At 41.0% G+C, this 20,546-nt stretch overlaps 1 protein-coding gene across 1 annotated transcript; it reads left to right on the top strand.

The window, feature by feature from the left end:
- The first annotated feature begins 1,343 nt into the window (after positions 1 to 1,343).
- Positions 1,344 to 20,398, top strand: tmem65 (transmembrane protein 65). The gene is made up of 7 exons (XM_031878494.1): positions 1,344 to 1,948; positions 12,964 to 13,008; positions 13,820 to 13,887; positions 14,015 to 14,069; positions 16,811 to 16,853; positions 17,009 to 17,114; positions 17,481 to 20,398. Exons 1-7 carry the CDS (start codon positions 1,675 to 1,677, stop codon positions 17,613 to 17,615), a joined length of 726 nt encoding a protein of 241 aa, XP_031734354.1. The 5' UTR covers positions 1,344 to 1,674; the 3' UTR covers positions 17,616 to 20,398.
- The last annotated feature ends 148 nt before the right edge of the window (positions 20,399 to 20,546 follow it).

Below are 20,546 nucleotides of genomic sequence, written 5' to 3'. Positions count from 1 at the left end.
TATATGTATATATATATATGTATATGTATATATATATATGTATATATATATATGTATATGTATATGTATATGTATATATATATATATATGTATATATATATAATTTATATTTGGACACCAAAGACCAAAAACCTCATTGCTGCTACTACTCAAGTTTATTTTGAAAGGTTCCAGCAGCAGAGCGAATGTTTGATGCTGCATTTTTAAAAACATAACAATGGTAGCGATGGATCATGTGACCTGTCTGTGCTTGTTGTTTTGTTTATTCATTTGTTTTTGTTTTTCGATCCCTAGCGCTGTGATTCACCAGACATTCATTGCACGATCTGACGTGCCTCATAATTGATATTTTACGACCCTGAGACAGATTTTATTTGACTCATTTCTCACAGTGTGGCACACCATTAACCTGCCCGGATCTCTGCCATGGCACAGTGTGAAGGGCCATGAAGACTGAGAAAGGTGAACCGGTATGAATCAAACAAGTCTCACCTGCAGGAGGAGACTACTCTCGCTGAAAGGGACATTTATGGGACATTTTACTGACATTTAGGTGACATTTCAAAGTGAAGGTGCTACTGTGCTACTGGTCCTGGACTTCAGTATTTAATTCATTCTGGAGATGAAGAGAGGCCTTCAAGAAGCCCCCTCTACACAGTTATTATACATAATACTATTGAACAATGTACACAATATTACTGGATGCCATCAAAGTAAATCAGAGATGACGGTAATGTATTCAGACGAGAGTGAAGTTGCTGTAATTTGAAGGAAACAAATAACAAACATTCTATTTGGTTTGCAGATACTTTATGTTAAAAGTTACATAAACGATTTACGATTACAGAGAGGCAGTTACTGGCCATGAAAGTTGTTGATCTATAGGCTTCTGACAAGGACACTCATTAAATATGTATAAAAAGAAAAACAAGTCAGGAAAAATGTGAAGTTAATATAGAGGGATGAAATGTAACATACATAACATATTACATATATATATTTGTGATAGAAAGGTGAACAATAATTGCAAAATGAATAAACTGTACTGGAAACAGAAATGTAAATTTATATGAGAAGTGGTGTATATATATATATATATATATATACATATATATATATATGCTACTTCTCATTATGCCCTTTTATTATATATGTTTAAATGATAGTTTATTAATTGTATAATTATTGTATATACTATATATATCATTTTGATATATATATATATAGTAAAACAGTAAGTATTTTCGTAATTCGTAGTGAAGGCATTATTTATAATGTATATTTTTTGCCAGTGGATTTAACATGAAAGGTGTGGCCGGAAGCACCACGTCTTATTTTGAAAAGCTTCTGCCGGAAATCAGTGTTTTTAATTCCGGCTTGATGCTGTTTAGTTCTTGTTCGGCTTTAGCTTGAACTTCATGTGCATTAACTCCTCCTGTCCGCTGAGTCTCAATGGATCATGAGACGAAGGAGAAGACATGTACATGAAAGTTAACTCGAGTTCTAGAGAAACGGCCATTAAAAGTCGTCGCGAGCTCGAATCTAGCTAGAAAGTACTTCTAAGCTCGCGTGCCAGCCGTTTGTTGCTGGGAGCCGACGGTTGAGACGACGGCGGAGCTCTGAGAAGCGTTAATAATAAACTGGTTTTAGTAGTACTTTATTTATTTCGCCATAATGCTCAAGATTTGCCTACAGAGAGTCCTCCGACCGGTTGGACAGAAGTTACCGTCGGGATTGAGGCAACCGCCACCATCAACGGCTGCGGTGATATTCCCGGGGCTGCCGGGAAATGGGCGACAGATGGGAACACACGGCGCGAGGAACGAGCCGAGAGAGCCGCTGAACTCTCCGATGAGAGCCAAAGACTTTATTTACCACCTCCAGCCGACGGAGAGGACGTGTCTACTGCACGAGCTGCAGAGTTTCGAGTCCATAGCCATTGTTCAAGGTGAGAATTATTAAACGAGCTCCCAACATGTGAATGAGAAATCCCCAGGCGCGAGACATGCGCCGATATTTTCCCATATTGACCGATATTGATGTGCAAACTATGGCTAGTATACATCTGTCACCTTAGCAGCTTGTGTTTAACTGATGGGTCCTTTATCTCCACTTGAATGAGTGTGAGTCAATGGGTGGAGTCTTTGAATGAATGATAGTTGGCCCTCAAAGGCATGTGAGCCACACCTGAGACAGGTACAAGTGTAGTAATCTGTAAAACATGTGGCTCTTTGGTAACGATGGCAGCTGGAGAGACCGCAACAACATCCTTCTATAGCCTGCATTCTCTCTACTGACCATCAGGGGCGACTCCTCTGGTTGTATAGAAGTCTATGAGAAAATGACTCTACTTCTCTCTTGATTTATTACCTCAGTAAACATTGTAAACATGAGTTTATGGTCTCAATCTCTAGTTTCAAGTCTTCTTCAATACAGCATGATGTTCATTTAGTACATTATGGTCCATTTAGAGTCAAACAGACCATAAAGCAGGGGGTGCTTTAGGGCGGGGCTTACTGTGATTGACAGGTCGCTGCCGCTATTGTTTCTCTTGGTTGGATCCAAATAAAAGTGTGTGTGTGTGTGTGTGAGAGAGAGAGTCATCAGAGGGTATTTTCTGTTTGGTTTTGGTTCATGTTGAAGCATTTTTTCCCCTTTTCAAGCAGAGTGACTCATCTTAGGACTAAAATAGTAAAATCAGCTGCTGAATCAGGAGTGCACATATCTGAGTAGGGAGTGACGTCTCTTTGTCACAGAGATCTTAGTCTCATGGAGACAAAATGTAGATTGAACTATGAAAGGTGCTCTCAGTAGAGTCCAGATCTCCACCAGGTGTGTGTCCAACATTATATTGTCCCTGTACAAGACCTGTAAAGAAAGAAGTTGAGTATTAAAAGCATTATAAAGACACAAAGGCTGAACATCCTGTAAACTATTTGATTTGGCTGCAAAATATTTACTCAAATTAAGGTTTTTAAGACCTGTTTTTAAAGCATTTAAAAGCGAATTGGCCTCCTTTGTATGAGCCCCAGACATGTAAATAGTGTTTTATCACTAAATGATGTGGCAAGGAGGTTTACAAAACCACAAAAGGTTTACTAAGTGCCTCGTCTACCATTTTATAGAGAAGTTAGTCACAATACAGTTACAGTGGCGACGATGTACTCGGCAATGGCGACGGTGTACTCGCCAGTGTTTGTACTGCTAGTTCTGTTAGCTGTTAGCCAATCACACCATCCAAAACACTAAAAGTGAGTAAACTCATTTCCCCATAGACGGTCTATGGTCTGTACCCTACTGTGTGTGTGTTTGGTCTCAGAGCAGTGCCTGGGGTTCGGTGATGCACTCAGCTGTGTTATGACTTGCGGGGCCCTATCAGTATAAAAGTATTAAAAAACAGGCAATAAAAGTTGACGGCAACCACGAGAGGTCCTTGCAGCCGTAACCGGCCACCCGAAATATTATGCGGTTAATGCGGCCTAGTGGAGAGCATTTATGGGACCCTCCACATTTGTGCAAAAGGCCTCCAAAATTCAGGAAACGCCTTCGTAATAGATTTATAGTTTTCCGTTATTGGCACTCTGCACACAAACTGCTGATTTATGTTGTTTGTTTCTCTTTTCTGGCTGCTAATCTATCCGCCTACCACGCAACAGCATTTTTGTTCATCTATTAATACAGTACAAGGGATTAGGAAATGTATATGCAGCATTGCATAACCTGTAGGTTCAAGCAAAATGAAGAAAGAGAGCCTGAGACCCGGCTGTGGATCCACACCCAAACATTTTGTTCGAGCGACTGTTGTGTAAGAAGGAATGTGGCTTCCTCAAGTTTCTCTACAGGTATGGAAGATTTTGAAGAGTGGACATCTTTTATTCTTAAAGGACAAGTATCCTCTCAAAACAGAAACATTCCCCAGTACTAATCTGAGGATGAAAGGACAGAAGTGTATCATGTTATGGCTCTGGGTTGTGAGGCTCAATGTTAAGCTGCTGTGGGTAATGATTATGATGATCCCAGTGAGTGTCCATTCTTTGAGCCCTCGCAAAGTTTTATAGGTCACACGAATGTGTTGATGTTTTTATTTTATCCCGTAGAAACAGTGGCAGCAAAGAGCTTTGAGTTCCCCTCCAGAGAGTTCCACCCAAACAACTAATTCCTCGTCTGTATTCCAGCGATGCGTCGCAGATTCATTTATTATTCTCATCCTCTCTCATGATCCCTAAACATCGTCCGGGATTGGAAATTTTGACTCGGCGAGCAAAACATTTTCTTTTCTGTACGAGTACTACTTAAGAGGCAGATGTATTATTATATCATGGAGATTTAGTTTTTGTTGCTACTTTTAGAGCCTGAAACTATTCTTAATAAACGTTACTCACGGCGGACCATTTGTGGTTATTTGCTTTAGACGTGCCGGAGAGAGGGCGTGGCTTATCGCCCTGGAAGCAGTTATGAACTCAAGCCATTTATTTTCGCCATCAACCATGGAAGAAATAGCCTCTATTTCTGCTTAGTACTTGTTGTGGAAGTCCCAGATATCACAGGAAACTAAACGCCTTCATGTCTGGGTTCATAACATCATCCGGAGGAGCTCCATGGATTTCATCAAGGTGTATTCACTGTTTCTAGCAAGACACACATCGGCTGGTTTACTACAGCTGTAGTTATACAGCAATTATAAACTAAGCTCCAGTCTCAATGTCACGGGCTAAAGGAACCTTTTTAGTTCCTTGAAAAGTAGTCCCGACTTAAATTACTGTGAACTTCTTGGTGTTAACTTCTTGCTCATGCCGCCACTTTCTCCGATTTTCCTGCCTTTACCTGACTCCTCACAGTAACTCTGCTTCTTCTGTGTAAAAGTCAGTCAGTCATATTTATGTCTGAGCTCAGACTATTTGGTGTATTTTTAAGTGGGACAGTGGAGAGTCGACCATATTAACTAGACGACCCAGTCGGTGCAGGAATGACGCTGAGAGTCTTCTCTAATAAGCTACTGTACCCCCCCCCCCCCCCCATCTTTACTTTTACCACTAATGAGCTAAAAGAACAATGAGAGAATCTGAAGCGTTTCCAGTGAGTTGGTGTGACAGTGAGCCGAGCTGCTGGCTCATTAAAACACGACATCTCCATTTCAAACATTTAGAGACGCTCCTAAGAGGCTCCCAGTGAATGTAAAGATAGAGAACATTACCTTTAGCTGAGACTACAGGCCTCTGTGCAGCAGATGTGGTTGACAGGTGTAACTTAACATAAATATTGTGTTTCAGTCAGTGTTTCACTGGAATGGTGACATTCCTAAATGTTATGGGCTCATTGTTTTTGTGAGGAATTGCTGTGCAAAAAATCTGAAGGCATGTTTGCGGTGGTTTAGAAACAGTGTTTTTAAATCTCCCTCAAACATAAGAAACCCTTATCTATTGTGTTTATGTAAAGAAATAGGAGATTTTATTTTTAAAACTCGCAAATAGGATTGTTTTCGACTAAAGACATTCCTAATTGACTAACACTCGTACGATTCTGTCGACTAATCAATCAGTTGATTTAATAAAACTTAGTTTCTCTGCAGAGAATCATGCAAATAGCATAAAAAACACAACTAAACGAATCTCGGTCGACTAAAACCAAAACAACGATTAGTGGACTAAGACGAGTCGACTCACAGATATCTATGCTGGTGTCACCTCCAATAATCGGGTATTGATTTAGTCGTACGAAACATGTCCAGAGCTGATCCAAAGTATTAGTATTGGAGCAGATTTCGTGGGCATATTTTGAAGGATTGATATTGTTTTATTTTCTACCTCGGACTGCTAAGTGTATTTGTGTTTACCAAACTAACTGATTTTTAACACACGATTTGACAAGACTTCATTTAAAACAGAATATACCTGAGAAGAGGCTGGTTTAACATTGAGTTCGTGACATTAACTGTCTATGAACTCTTGTTTCTTTAGTCATTTGTGTGAAATGTTAATGCTAATACGTTGATCTCACTCACGGTGCTCCAGAGATCGGCTGGCTTTTCGTATGATTGATTTGGCGATCGATGCTGTTGTCATGAGGAGACTAGTGAAGAGGAGAGTAGACTCGGGACTCCAGTCATTGGTTCATCCACACAAAGATGAGCCTGTTAAAACCCTACAATGTATTTTAGCCAATGCGTCGATATCTACGATGTATAGAACTATATCTTAATGTGACTTTAGGGTCGTCCATGTTTTATTTTTACCCCTATAAACATTAAAAAAAGAGAACATTCAGTCACTTTGTTTTCCCTCCGGTAACAGTGTAATCAGCTCAGAAGTGGCTTCTAAGAAGAGGAAACACTGATGTTCAGTATTGAGGAACTTTTGGCTGGAACAACAGCTCTTTGAAGCTGTGATTTAAAGTGATTTCTTTTTTTTCTTTTTTTTATCGAGTTTCGTGAGGCCAGTTGGCAACACAAACCTCTCTGTGCATAAGGAACCTGAATCAGTTCTGTGCAACTAATTACACCAACACCCCCACCCTAAAGAAGGGAATACATATAAATATAAACGTTTATATTCAGTATAAACACCATATATACTTGTTTCTGTGATACTCATCATATGTGAGGCTGTCCTGAATACCTTTTCTGGGTCTTCAAAGCAATACTGAAGAATATTCAAACTTCAAACACAAGCTGTCAATCTTTCCTCAAACTTGTGGCCGTTATTTACTTCTATTGTAACTTTACTGTCTAACGAGAGATGAGGATTTTCCTTTTTTATTGAAACAAAAATGACTACAAAATGTGCAACAATCAAATAAATCGCAGCTCCGGGTGCTCCGATCAGGACTTTGAGGGCCGATTGTTGGAAGCAGAATTCCAACAATATGCCGATTGGTTCACTGATCGTTGAGTCTATTTGAAGCAATATCTCATAATCGATTATGCTCTTGGTGTGTGTGTGTGATTGATTCATAATGCATGATGTGAGACTAATATTCCCTTATTTCATGAGCTATTTTGGGGGTAATGCATAGCCTATATTAGTTGGTATCCATTTACCTGTTTACGGTTACATTGGTTCTCCAATGTATGGCATCTTCAAGGTGCAGTGTGCAGGGTTTGGCGGCATCTATTGGTGAGGTTGCAGATTGCAGCCAACTGAAACTTCTCCATGTCACAAGTATGTCGATGGCCGACGTGAAAAAGTAAATGTCTGTTCTGGGCTACCGTAGAAACATGGCGGGCCGCTCCGTACGTAGATTAAAAACAACTCGTTCTAAGGTAACGAAGAAACAACGACAAATTCCTATTTTCAGGTAATTATACGTTAAAGAAAACAGAACCTAATATTATATTCCACTGTTGCACACAGACTCTGTAAAGCAAAGCATGCTGGGTGAAAATTCCTCCTCGCTCTTGTAGATCAATGACCTAAATCAGGCAGTTTGTCATGATTAGTGAGATTGAAAACGTGGCCGACCACACATATATTTATTTAACTCAAATAGTGCTTCCCCACATCAGCAGACGTTTCTGCAGCAGCTGAATAGGATCTGTGACTCTAAATATTGATTTTCAGACAAAGTTTAATGGGCATATAAATACTGTATTAAGTCTGGGATTTATAGTATTTCAGAAAGAAAATGAACCAGAACGCAGCTCAAATCCTTCAGTTACAGCTGAACAGAGCTGCTGCAGGAAATGTTTGCAATATTTTTGACAAAAACAAAGGTCAATGCCGACTGGAAATGAGATTTCTACAACACTAAATGATTTCTAAATTGCTCTTTGCTAATAAAAAAGAAAGGACATTGAAACCCAGCTCTGCTAGTGTTGTTTTTTTAAATATAATGAATGAATGACCTGAAAGTTTAAAGGACCAGTTGCTCATTAAAGGTTCAGTGTGACTAAACATTGGGCAGACTGTTGCACACTAAGTAAACTCATCCAAATTAAAATGAGATTAAATGTATTTTATTTTAATTTAAGATGCTGTGGCTCAACATTTCAGCATCACATCAAGAAGGACGGGACGTTGTGAGGTGACATTCTTGCTCCTGTTACTCAGTGCTGCTGTTTGTAATGGTGCGGATCACCTTCAACACTTCACTACAGCTCATAATGAACCACCTGAGACACACCCAGTGAAGCCGCATGTAGTCCACACTGCAGGTTAAACGTTAGCTCTTAGACTGTGTGCACTTCAACCTTTTTATCTTTTAGACAAAGTGTTTTTGCGTCAGCAATGAAACTGTTACGTAAAGTACTTCTGGGTCCAGAATCTGCATACTTTTCTCTTATTTAAACCAGGGAATGAGTCCGCAATTTATACACTTCCGGTTCCGTTTTGAACGTTAGCTTCTTACTTCTGCTGATTGTATTCACGCTTTAATAAATCATAAAATTGGTGTTGGAACAAAACGTGTAACCATCATTAACGGCATTATTATCTGCAATAATCCAATTTAAGAATCCCTTTGACGTTTTGTGCAGGGAACCATGTGTGGTGTTAACTTCCTGTTCTACATAAATACATCTTCCCTTCAGCACTGTATTAAAAATATAAATGTACCTTTTGAATGTGTAAGATGTGCAGTGTGTTAATATAAGTGAATATAGTACAGGGTATTCTCTACAACAGTTTACTCTCCCGTCACAAGTTCAACTATCTTTAAAAGATATAAAGGCCCAAACCCCTTAAAGTGAGCGTGCAGTGCTGTAGTTCAGACCAAGACTAAACTGATGCGTGAGCTTTCATTTCATATCACAACAAAACTAAATCACTTTCTAGCTGTTTCCCTCTTGGCTCCTGTGCAGGTATAACAATCATTCTGAGGGCTGGAGAAGGTTTCCTCTTTCAGGTCTGATCTCTATGCAGAGAACATTCTGCACCAGTGACACTAACAGACGCCTGACGTTAATTCAGATAACTAGTACAGATCTGCGGGGCATTCATCAGTGGGAATAGTTTGCTCATAAATCCAGTAGATAGAAGTTCAGAGCTGTGTGAAGTAAACGGGGATTGACTTGCTGCTCAGTATTCTCAACAAAGAGCTGCAGGTGTCCGATGGATGAAAACATGAGGCTAGAAAGAGAGAGACGAACCTGATGAAGGATGATGATGAATTCAGATTCTTTGAATTGGTCAAAATGTCAAACCCCGACATAAAGCACTTCTCTGCGTGTCCTCCATTTATACAGCATAGTAAATACTGCTGCCACCCACAGAAACATGAGTGCTCTCAGTCGTCACACCTCAGGAACTCGTCCATCTCATCGAGTGGTTTCAATCTGTTGAAGAAGTGGTTTGAGGCGCTCGGCAGCACTTTGTGTCGTTTGATTGGCACCTAAACGAGGGCTTCGCTTCAGAGCTTGAGCTGTTCAATCAGAGCCCGGCAGGTCGAACGGCGGCGCATCATCACTTTCAGAAAAGTGCTGAGTCATGCATCGCAGAGCTGACCGTTCTATATATGAACAGGTGAAGAGGGAGACGAGCACGGATCGGTCTTTATAGAAACCACCGATCAATGTATTGAAAAACCGTTGATGTCTGCAGAGATGTGTTGTCCTCTCACGTTAGCCTGTGAATCCTGAGGTTTCTGTCTTTATGTTTGAAGCACAGAACCCAAATCAGAATGTCTGTTACATTATAGTCACCAGCTTAAACTCCTGGCAGCGTCTCCGCTCCGTGTCCTTTTGTTGACTCCTGCCGTCCTACAGCTGTGATGTCTTTTGTGCTGTTTCCTCCCCAAGTGGAGCCTCCAAAGGAATGGAAGTGTCAGCGTTCTACACAGGTCTGAAGTAGAGTTTAAAGCTCCCGGTCTTTAAAATAACAAAAGGGTCGACGAAGGAAAAAATAACCCGCAGAGGCACAAATGATGTATTTCACTTGTTTGAGACAAACTGCAGTTTGTGTCAGCAGCTCTTCACACGAGCTGTCAACCTTTCTACTGTCGCATTTAGCAGTTTCAGTTCCTTAAGGAAGTACATGTGAGGGTCTAGAAAGGGTTTTAATGTAACCCATATTTTCCTCATTGATTTATGCTCTTCATAAATGTTTTAAATGGATGTGCAGAATGAGAGAAAAGAGAGAGAGTGAGCTTTAGAGGGTTAGTGATGTGTGTTTGTAAAGTTAGGGATCTATGACATCACAGCTCAGAGGTTTTTACAACTCTGATGCTGCATCTCACCAGATGGCGTTGCATTGCAACCCCCCCCCCACCCGGCTGTGCAAACACACTGATGTGAATGAAGAGAGAGAGAGCGATCTCTCTACTGGAGATATGATTAATAATTTCATATTTGTTGTGCAATATATTGAAATATGAGCTAGAAGCTGTTCTGGCAGCAGGAATTCTAACCTACAGCAACTACAACACAAACATCATACTATGTATGTAATAATATATATTCATAGTTATACAAGTACATGAACAACAAGTATGTGCACACAAAGACCTCCAAAAACAATGAAGACTAGTTTGCTTCAAACTCTGCTGCAGCTATGTGTTGTAGAACAGCGGCGGCCATACTTCTGTGGACCGATGATGTTGCGACTGCTGTTGCAGGATAACTTCTCTATAATCTAAACCGACTTTTGGCAAGTCGCTGACTCACTGAGGTGAGGTTGTGAGTTCGGCTCCTTTCCTGTTTCAACATGAAGCTCCCTGAAGCTATAATAGTCTTAGTCGGCTGTTTATAGCAGCAAATGAATGGTAATGTATTAGAACGATCAGTAGTTGTGTATGGATGCAATACTCGGTTGTCCTCATACTTTTGGCCAGATAATGTTTATTAATTTGATTACATAGGACAGTTTGGTGGCAATAATCCAACGTATGGACTGGATAGTTTGTTTCATGATGTAAAACTTCATATTCACAAATGCGTCATCCATCACAACTCTACCGTTGTTTTCAGAGCACCGCTCTCATCACAGTGAGGGATTTAATCCAGTGTCAACATTCATCACTCTGAAGGACCGGAGGTCTGGAGGTCTGAAGGACCGGAGGTCTGGAGGTCTGGAGGTCTGGAGTGTGATGAACACCAACTAGGAGGCAGTGACGTGTGTTAGAGCTCAAGGTGCCGACAGTGACACAGTTTGTGTTCCACAGTTTTTAATATGAAGAAGACGTGAAGCCAAAGGATCGATAGAGAAGCACCAGGACAGTTGAGGTTCAGTGGATCCGTTTTTACATTTTCCACAAAACACAAAAGATGTTCAAAATGTCAAAATAAATGTCACGTTCCCCACATTTGAATGTATTTAGTGCTCAAATCCTTCAGTAATAAATCAGGACAGATGCTCACAGACTACAACGGTGTGATGGCTGAATGCAGATTGGTTTCATGGTGAGATATCATCCGCTTTAGTGCTGATTTATTTGATTTATTTATTCTCTTTATAATCTCATGTAAAGCCTCAAACTCTGACGTGTTGTTGGCGTGCGTCCTCGGGTGTGTAGTTGTGTAGTTTAGTGTTGCAGGAAGCGGTTCCACTCTGTTAATCTGGCAACAGACGGATCACACAGCATCTGCTGATGTCTAATTATATTTATACAAACACACACACACACACACACACACACGAAGCGTTTAATCACACACTGACATACGAGCTGTGTTGGACTTTATGAGATATTCTCTGACTCGTCTGCGTTTACTCATCTGACTCCAGATCTGCCTCCTCTGGCAGGGTGTGCTCTGATAATCTGAGCGTCAGTCGGGCGTATTTCTGGACACCTTTTCCCAGGAGTCTCAGTGTTTGTGCTCACACTGCAGTCATTAGGAAGCCCAAATATCAGAGCGGGTGGAAATGGGTCACTCCCACCGCGTGTGGCCCGCTTATATATTCATATATTCTCAGCAGCGCATTTTGAAATGAATATTCTTCTTTTTACAAGAGGAAGTCAGCAGCCACTCTGAGGCTGTGACGCTGATGATGAAACTCCTGGATGGAGAGGAAAGAATTCCTTCTTTCATTTCACAGGATTTCATTTGACTTCATTGAACTACGTTTACACCAAATATTCAGTTTTTAGTTCTTATTGTGAAAAAGACACATGGCTAATATTCCTGTTTACATGAAGCCGTTCATATCCGTATTAACCTACGACACCATGCCGCCATTTTGCTTCTTTGTGTCAAAATATGTACGTTTTCCACTGGTGGTGGTTTTGTTGGAGCGAGTGCACTCGGCCTTTATAAATATTATTTCTGTTACGTGAAGTAGTAAAAAGAGAACAGGTGCTCAGTGATCAATAAAAACAGGAGATATTCTCGTCTTAGACTCCTGCATCCTGAAATAGAGCCTGACCTTTTCACCACGTATGTTTGAAAGATGACACACACACACACACACACACACACACACACAGATGTTATTCCTGGGCTCTTGACATCTCTCTGTTGGCAGAGACACACATGAAGGTCACAGAGCGATGGACTCGACCTATTCCTGTAGTTGCTCTCTCCCCGTGTCCCACAATGCACTCACTTTTGCAGAGGCAGCTCGGTGTCTCCTCCGGATGTGAAATGACTGAATATCTTTAATGTAACGCAGACGCATGAAGCTCCTCCCGTCCTTCATTTCACACAGATCAGCACTTTTTAAATCTAGTTTTGGTCAGAACTCCAGAAGGCAGGTTATGACTCGTAAAGTCCAGCCATAGAAACTCATTTTTAATAAATGTCTTCTTGTCTCGTGGAACAAAGTGAATCGTGTTTGTCCGACACATACGATGTCTTCGGTGGTGTAACTGTCATGAGTTCTTCTGATATTTAAAAGCATTGATTGGTATAATGAGGACGCCATAGTTAAAGGTCAGAACAGAAACGACACATCTAATCTGATGTTGAAGGAACTTTAAACGTGGTGGTTTGTTGAAGATGACTGTGATGAGTTCTCCTTTAAGTCGAAGCTCAGCATTTAATGAGCAAACCTCTGATGTGCTTTTGATGCTTTTGATGTTTCTTCTTCTCCTCAGAGACTCTGGAGCCTTCGCCGCTGACTTCAGACCAGATCCGATACAGTGAGAGATTAAATCTGACTCACAGACACAGATCTTCTGTATGTTATTGCAGATATCACAGCCTGAAACTCCTCCGGCAGCATTTATTTCATGTCAGCAGTTCTGCTGCTGGTGTGTTTACTGACCACACTGTAATCAACTCGTTTATCTTCCAACAGTCTGAACATCAGAGATGTTGGATAGTTTCTATAGAATATAGAAATACAGTATTATATACATTATACTGTATACTGTATATTATACTGTGTTATCCCATCTGTTGTATTTAACACAAGTGAGCCACAACATTGTACAAACACTAAAGCATACAAAGATAAGAATAGATAATAACTATTAATGTTAAGATGTCGGCCATGTTGCTCAGAGAGAAGAGAAGATGCTAATTCAGAAAATGCACCACAGGAAGTCACGACTGTTTTAGTTTTGTCGTACTTCGTTGTGCATCAATATGTTGCATAAGAACAATAAACTGTCATTGAATCCTTGAACATTTTCTGATTATCAGAAACCATACAATATCGTAGTGTGTGTATATACAATATATATATATATATATATACTGTGTGTGTATGTATGTATGTATATGTGTATTGTGTATATAGTTGAGATATAAAATGATCTGTATTCTGTTCGCTCGGCCCTAGTTTTGATACTTTCACAGTATTTATGTCACAACATTTTAAACAATAACACGTTTTATGAACTTGCTCGCTGCGGTTCACCGACGCTAACGTCAGAGTTAGACGTGAATCAGTGTGAATGTGTTGATCCGTCCTCTGACGGTCTTTTATTTCTCCCCGTTTGTCTTCAGTCTTGTTCCACAACGCCGTCCCCTTCGTTGGCTTCGGGTTCCTGGATAATGCCATCATGATCGCAGCAGTGAGTGACTCTAATCTCACGGGGATGAAGCTGCATTTTACTGCAGTCAAACATAAATCACACACACTTCAGTTTCTCTTCTGTGTTCCTGTGATGATGTCTCACCTCGTTGTCTTCTGTTCTCCAGGGAACTCAGATTGAACTCTCTATCGGAGTCACTCTGGGGATCTCCACCATGGCCGGTAAGAACGTCCTCTGGTGGATTGAATATGAATATATGTACATATATGTACATATAATGTGTGTTAATACCGTGTCAGAGGCTAGTTGATGTAACGGCTATAGTGGTTTCCACTTGAATCCTCTGAGCAGCAGCAACATGCTAATTGTCTCACTTCACACACAGAACATCTAACGGCTCACGCTGCAATGACTCATCAGGTGTTTAGATTTGACTTTCTCTGGTTTTATTCTCCTTAATGTGAGAAAATGCTGCTTCGGTCTGTTTTTACATCATTTAAACTGCTTATCTTTTGGGTTAGGAGAAGACGCTTCCAGAGATTTCTTTAATGACTTTTAGTTAAAGTGAGTTTCTACTCAAACAATCACAAACGGCAGCATTTCATATCGTGTGTTCAGCAGCGATGTGCTCACAAGCTTCTTGGAAATAAGTCCGTGAGCGATTAGAAGCTTGTGAGCACAGACTAAAGAGGTTTTCACATAAAACATTTTCAATACCTCATGAATTCTGAAGCTTTTATGTGTCTTATAAAACGGGTTAGTGCTCTGAATTAAAGGATCGTAAACATTTGAGATTATTTTCTGCAATAATTCAAAATCCAATTAAAATATCTTAACGGCTTTTCGTTAAAGGAAACCAGTGCGATGCTAACTTCCTGGTTGGCCACCAAAAATACATCATTACCTCATCATTTATTGTCATAATGGTATAAACCAAACATGATGATTTATTAAGATCAAATCTAAATTCATGGACAGAAATACACACTTTTCCTGAAAGAGTGATCTTAATACTTCCTCCGAACGAGGGCATGACGGTGTCCTCTATAGAAACACCTCGTCACCGGGCCGGTGTTTCTCCTAGAACTTTCTTTGTGTTCTTGTGAACCAGTGAATGATGCCTTGGTTCTATAGATCTGCCTCCTCTTCCACCAGCCGTCTCCTGGAAGACATTTTATATTCCTCGTACATCTCCGGTGTTTCCACCAGTCGTACAGAGTTCCTGAATAACAGTCGGAGCTTCTTGCATCACGGCCTCGCTGTCATCGCTGCTGCTGCTGCCGGCATCTCGTTTCCTCACTTTGTTCCGCTGCGATGACCCGTGAAGGAGCCAGAGAGTCTCCTTCTCCTTTCCTCACCACTAGATGACTCTGTTTCCATGGATACTTGGCTCCAGCTGTGACGTCTTCATCCATCCAGACTCTGCTTCATGTGTGTGTCCTCGTCATCCGGCCTGCAGGGATGCTGAGCTCGTAACTGATTTACTTATTTTATTGTTACAGCTATTAATGGCCGTGAACAAAGTATTTCTCTTCAACGCTTCCAGCGGGTTCCCCTCTGTGAACATCCAACGTACCGTCGCTGACGTTCATTAACCGGAGAAGTTCTGAAGCCGATTGTTGCCGACGGTGAAAACCATGCAGGCAGAAGGAGAAGGAACTCTGAAGTGCCTTTGATCTGAGAATCCCTCACACCTTCTCTCAGCTCGTTTCAATGCTTTGATCTATTGTTCAGACTCCTCTGCTTTTACACAGATGTATGTGGGACAATTGGCACCGCAGAGTTTATATATTCACTTGTTCCTTCTGTGTGTGGGTGAGTTTAAGTCTTCCTCAGTGGGGCACGTTGGAGGGACGACACAGATTGCAAACACTCATTTGTAGATTTTAACTATTTGGGGACACTAATCCGGGGTCGAGATGCATTTACATTTCCTTGTTCAGACGGGGGTAACGGTGCTCACCTTCTTCTACTTGCGTAGAAAGGTGTCGGGAGAGTTCTGTGAGCTTCTAAATCTGTCAGATTAACATCATCCCAGAAGAAGTTGTCGACACTCTTAGAGGAAAATGACACGGATTGAAAGACGATGTTCTGTCAGAAGTTCAGATTCAGCTGGATTACAGACACTTATTTATAGATTTTAACTTCAATCAGCCGTCTTCTATTTTTCGGACACTTATCCGGGTTCAGGACGCAGTGGCTCAGACATCTTCGTCTCGACACATTTCCTCAAGCATCCTTTGGGATCCTGAGGCTCCTCGAGGCCTGATGGAGTTTCTGGGTCTCCTCCCATGTGACTTTTCTCGTAAAACCCCTGAAGAGAGACGTCCTGATCAGACGTTTGATCTGCTTCATGTTGGACGTCTTAGCTCCTCAAAATATTTCTGAAAGTGACGGCGTGCTTTAAATAAACTGGTTCATACAACGTGTCTGCAGGAGAGACTTTAAAGGTGTGAAAAGCCGTTGAATAGAGCGGCGATGTGGATCTACATTATTTCACATTTTCCTCCAAAACGTACTAATTTAAGTTCTACTTGGACCTTAAGAGGAGACGATTGAAGCACCAATGTAGTTTTCCTGCACTGATCACTTGAGAGATTTATGTTTATTTACCTTCTAGAACACGTCTTCCTTCAGACTAATGGAGAGAAAACATCATAAATACACATTTAGGAGTTTATTTTACATCTTTGTCCCTTTGATCTGTAGATTTCTCCTAAATTCACTAAAAGTTACCATTACATAATGCCTCATTTGCACATTTCACCAAAACTTGTAATACAAACACTACTAGTCTTACTGTCAGTAATGAACTGAAGAAGTTTCATGTTGCTATCCGTTAGTTAAATCCTTTAGGTTCCCCTGAGGTTTCTCATCTAAAGACGCTAAAACCACTTTAAACATTTAAAATGTAGTTCTGCGTGTTTGAGCGTTTCATCAAAGTCCTCTTTGTGTTTTGCAGCGGCGGCGTGGGGGAACCTGGTGTCAGACTTGGCTGGTCTCGGGTAAGAAGCTTCTTAAACGCTCTCTGAGGGATCTGATTTATTTTAAGTTAAACGGTTCCAGTTCCAGTCGCTGTTTAATGCATTTTTACAGTAAATGATTGTTAATATAGTATGATTGTTATATCAGATGTAACTGCACACCTGTGTGTTTGTAGTCTTGCAGGTTATGTGGAGGCTCTGGCGTCTAAACTGGGGATGCAGGGTCCGGACCTGACGGCCAAACAGGTGGACATGTGGCAGACCAGAGTCAGCTCTCACATGGTGAGCTTTTCATTATTTCACTCTTCTTTTGAGGCATTTCTGTGCGTTTTATTATGTTAACAGTAGAGAGGAGAGAGATGGGAGTGATGTGCAGTTTAACCAGCGAAGCAGTGTCCCCAAAGTTTAGTTTGTTTGTGCCATTAACAGCTCGCCCTCAACCATGAAGCTAGACACGAAACTAGGACGTTGGCTGAAATAGAGACAGGAAAGTCTGCAGCCGGTAGAGGAGTCTCATCACCACAGACCAGAGAAGAGGGAAGAGATTGTCAGCTGAGAAATGAGTTTAATTCTACAGTCTGAGAGGAGAACAGGTGAAGGGTTTTAACTCATAACGATGATGATGCGGTTCTTCTTCTCCTCCTGCAGGGCAAAGCCATCGGAGTCACCATCGGCTGTATTCTGGGGATGTTCCCGCTGTTTTTCCTGGATGACGAGAAGGAGAAGAAGGAGAAGGAGAGAGAAGCACAACTCTGCAGCGACGCTCCGTCACAGTCTTCCTAACGAGCCACACGAACACTGATGTCAACGTAAAGAAGTATTTATACGGTGTGTCTGCGTCTCAGGCAGCGTTCACACGTTCTTCAGCCTCCAAGCCCTCTGAAGCTGTTTGTTATAAACCAGTGATGTTCACGAGCTCCGGCTCTCTGGTTTCTCTCACCGTCTGCATCGAGAGCGAGCCATCTGTTTATTCAATATGTCCTCTTTAAAGGCGGCTCGTCTTAGATCATCCATTGTTTGATATTAATCCCGTTTTCCTCCCATAAACCCGACGGTTCCGACGTTCCCGCTGTGGTTCGGTCACCTTTTCTTACGCAACAATTTCTGTCACTTTCCCTCCAAGCAGCCGAGTGCGACACTAACGACGTCTTCCAGGAGAAACGTATTTATTTAATCTCCGTACCTTTAACTATGAATCTGTGTCTGTTTGTTGTTCACTCGTCCGATCTTCTTCACACTCGCTGGGTGTTTTTGCTCGGCTGCTTTGATGAATTTGGTGCAGTTTGGACACGAGGTATTCAATATTAATACACTTTGAATACATTAGCGAACAGTTCTCTGCGTTAACGTCACAGCCAAACTCTTCTCCACTCCCCCGCACAACCGTTCTACTCTAAAATCAGCATCGTCTTTTCAATCCTCTAGTCTTCAGTAACGTGACGTTCAGCTGAGGCTCCCTCAAAGAGAACGAGACGCTTTAATCCTGTTTCCATCTCTTCTTCTGACAGAACTAATGTGTTTCTGTGAACGCTGCCTGAGAAGAGCTCTCCTGTCTCATCACCGTCAGACGACAGCTGTGCTTCAGGATTCATATGCTAGAATCCACACACACACACACACACACACACACACACACAGGGGATGTGAATCCAGAATGTCCCGTCCTGACGGTAGAAACACAAACGGCACAAAGTAGAAAACTAGACGTCTCGTCCTGTAAGTTATTTAAAGAACATGAAACGTGTTTATGTTTCCTCAGCAGACACTTTATACGTTTGGAGACTTCTTCTCTAAAAACACTATTCTGTTTCTCGTAACTCGAGCTGAGCAGACTTTCCAGTTGTCGGTTAGTTTCTTTTTTAACTTTTACCAAAACAAATTATGAAGAACATGAATCATGTCCACTGCTACCTCTGAGGGAACGTGATGCGGCGCTATAATCAGACTTTTTATTGTTTTTTATAATATGCTGGAGAATGTTCTGTACGGGTGGATGCACTACTTTAACACTGGAGTTCTATTTCCTGTCTTTTCTGCGTCTGTCTGCACCATCTTGTTCTTTCTCTCCTCTCACGGTCTCCTGGGTCCCGCCATCTGTGCAATTAGTCTTTTACGGTTTTTCTTCTTCACACTTGAAGCTCCAGATGGTTTGGATTCTCGCTTCAGGTTGTTTTCAGAGACTCGAGCTCCTTCTTTGTCTCTCACACTCCAACTTTCAGCACGAATTCAAAGTGCTTTTTGTCACTTTGGTGAAACCAGTTGATCCTTTTCCTCCCGTTCACTGTTGGAGGCTAAAATCTAAATTCTCTGCTTCCTGTGTACGAGTGTCCGAATGTTAAGGCTGCAACAAGCGATTATGATCGACTTTGTCAAATTTTTTTTAATTTTTTTTTCTGATTAATGGATCAATCTTACATTCTTTAAGACGTCATAAGAAATGTCAGCCAGCCCAGATGAACTCTTAAAAAGTCCTCGTTTCTTTTTTCACAAATATAGCCTCAAACACAAAGATGCTCGACTTCTAAAGTAGTAAAGCTTCACGTTTTAGAATCTGGAGAATGTTTATTTAAACGTCTCAGCACAGACTTCTTTATGTAACACTCAAAAATACCCACAATGCAACAAACAAGGAAGGGTTTTGCTGCTAACAAAGCACTGCGTCACATTTGATGGCACTGAAGGCATGTTTGATGCGTTATTGGTTAATACGTGAGAACATGTTTCATGCGTCGCCTCTTTAAGACAGAATGATGAGTCTGCCGTTAATTAGCCCACAAATGTAAAGAATAAACTAAAGTTAACTAGAGAGTTAACAAGTGTCTGTTATGAAGGAAGTAGTGGACGAGGGAACGAAGGAGTGACTTTCAGAAGCAGCCACTGGATCACACAAGCAAATCCACTTTCATCTCCTACAAACCTCCTAAAAGTTAAAAAATTGCCAAAACTTTAAAATATTGTAATCACGATTGTAATAATTATTGAGCTGTTATTGAACAGATTGTGATGGTTGTTACGACGACGGGAAATGTTCGTCTTTAGAGGGATGAGGGACGAACCTCTGAAACGTTTAATCAATGTTTTAAGTGTTTGGACTCGACTGCAGAAGATATTTAAGTTTAACTGTAAACTGGAAGTTTTGTCTCGTTGGAAGATACATTTACTGCGGAGGACGAGGAGCAATGCATTCTGTGGTTAATCAGAAGCAACTCATTAATAAGTAATAATAAATGTTGTTTCAGGATGCTGTTTTTGTAACATCTCATGTTTATATCACGTTGTATTTTTGTTTTCCAGCATGTGGTGATCAGATTTTATGTTTTTATTTGACCTCTTCTCTTCATATTTTGCAGAATTTAATTCTCTGAAGTAGAAATAAAAATAGAAGAGAAGAGAGTTTGAAGCCTTTGAACAATAATATATATCTAGAATTTAAAGGAATGCTGTGCTGCCATCTTGTGGACAGTCTGGAACATGACGTCTGTGTATGGAAGGATTGATCATGTACAATGTAAAGTAACATAATAAATGTGGGAGTGTTTCCCTCTGGCTCCGCAGGTGAAGATGAAGCTCTGTGTCCTCCAGGTTGTTCTCCGCTGCTCTCAGGTCAGATCTTAAGTCACATTCGGTGCTGAATGCTTCTTAAAGGCTCTTTTAAAAGGCTCACAGAAGTTCTCTGAGTTTGAACCCTTTTGGTTGTTTCACATCATGAAGAAC

This window comes from Anarrhichthys ocellatus, unplaced genomic scaffold (genome assembly GCF_004355925.1).
Source record: "Anarrhichthys ocellatus isolate YVR2014 unplaced genomic scaffold, GSC_Weel_1.0 scaffold183, whole genome shotgun sequence".
Taxonomy (NCBI): Eukaryota; Metazoa; Chordata; class Actinopteri; order Perciformes; family Anarhichadidae; genus Anarrhichthys; species Anarrhichthys ocellatus.
This window is presented reverse-complemented; position numbering and strand designations above follow the sequence as displayed.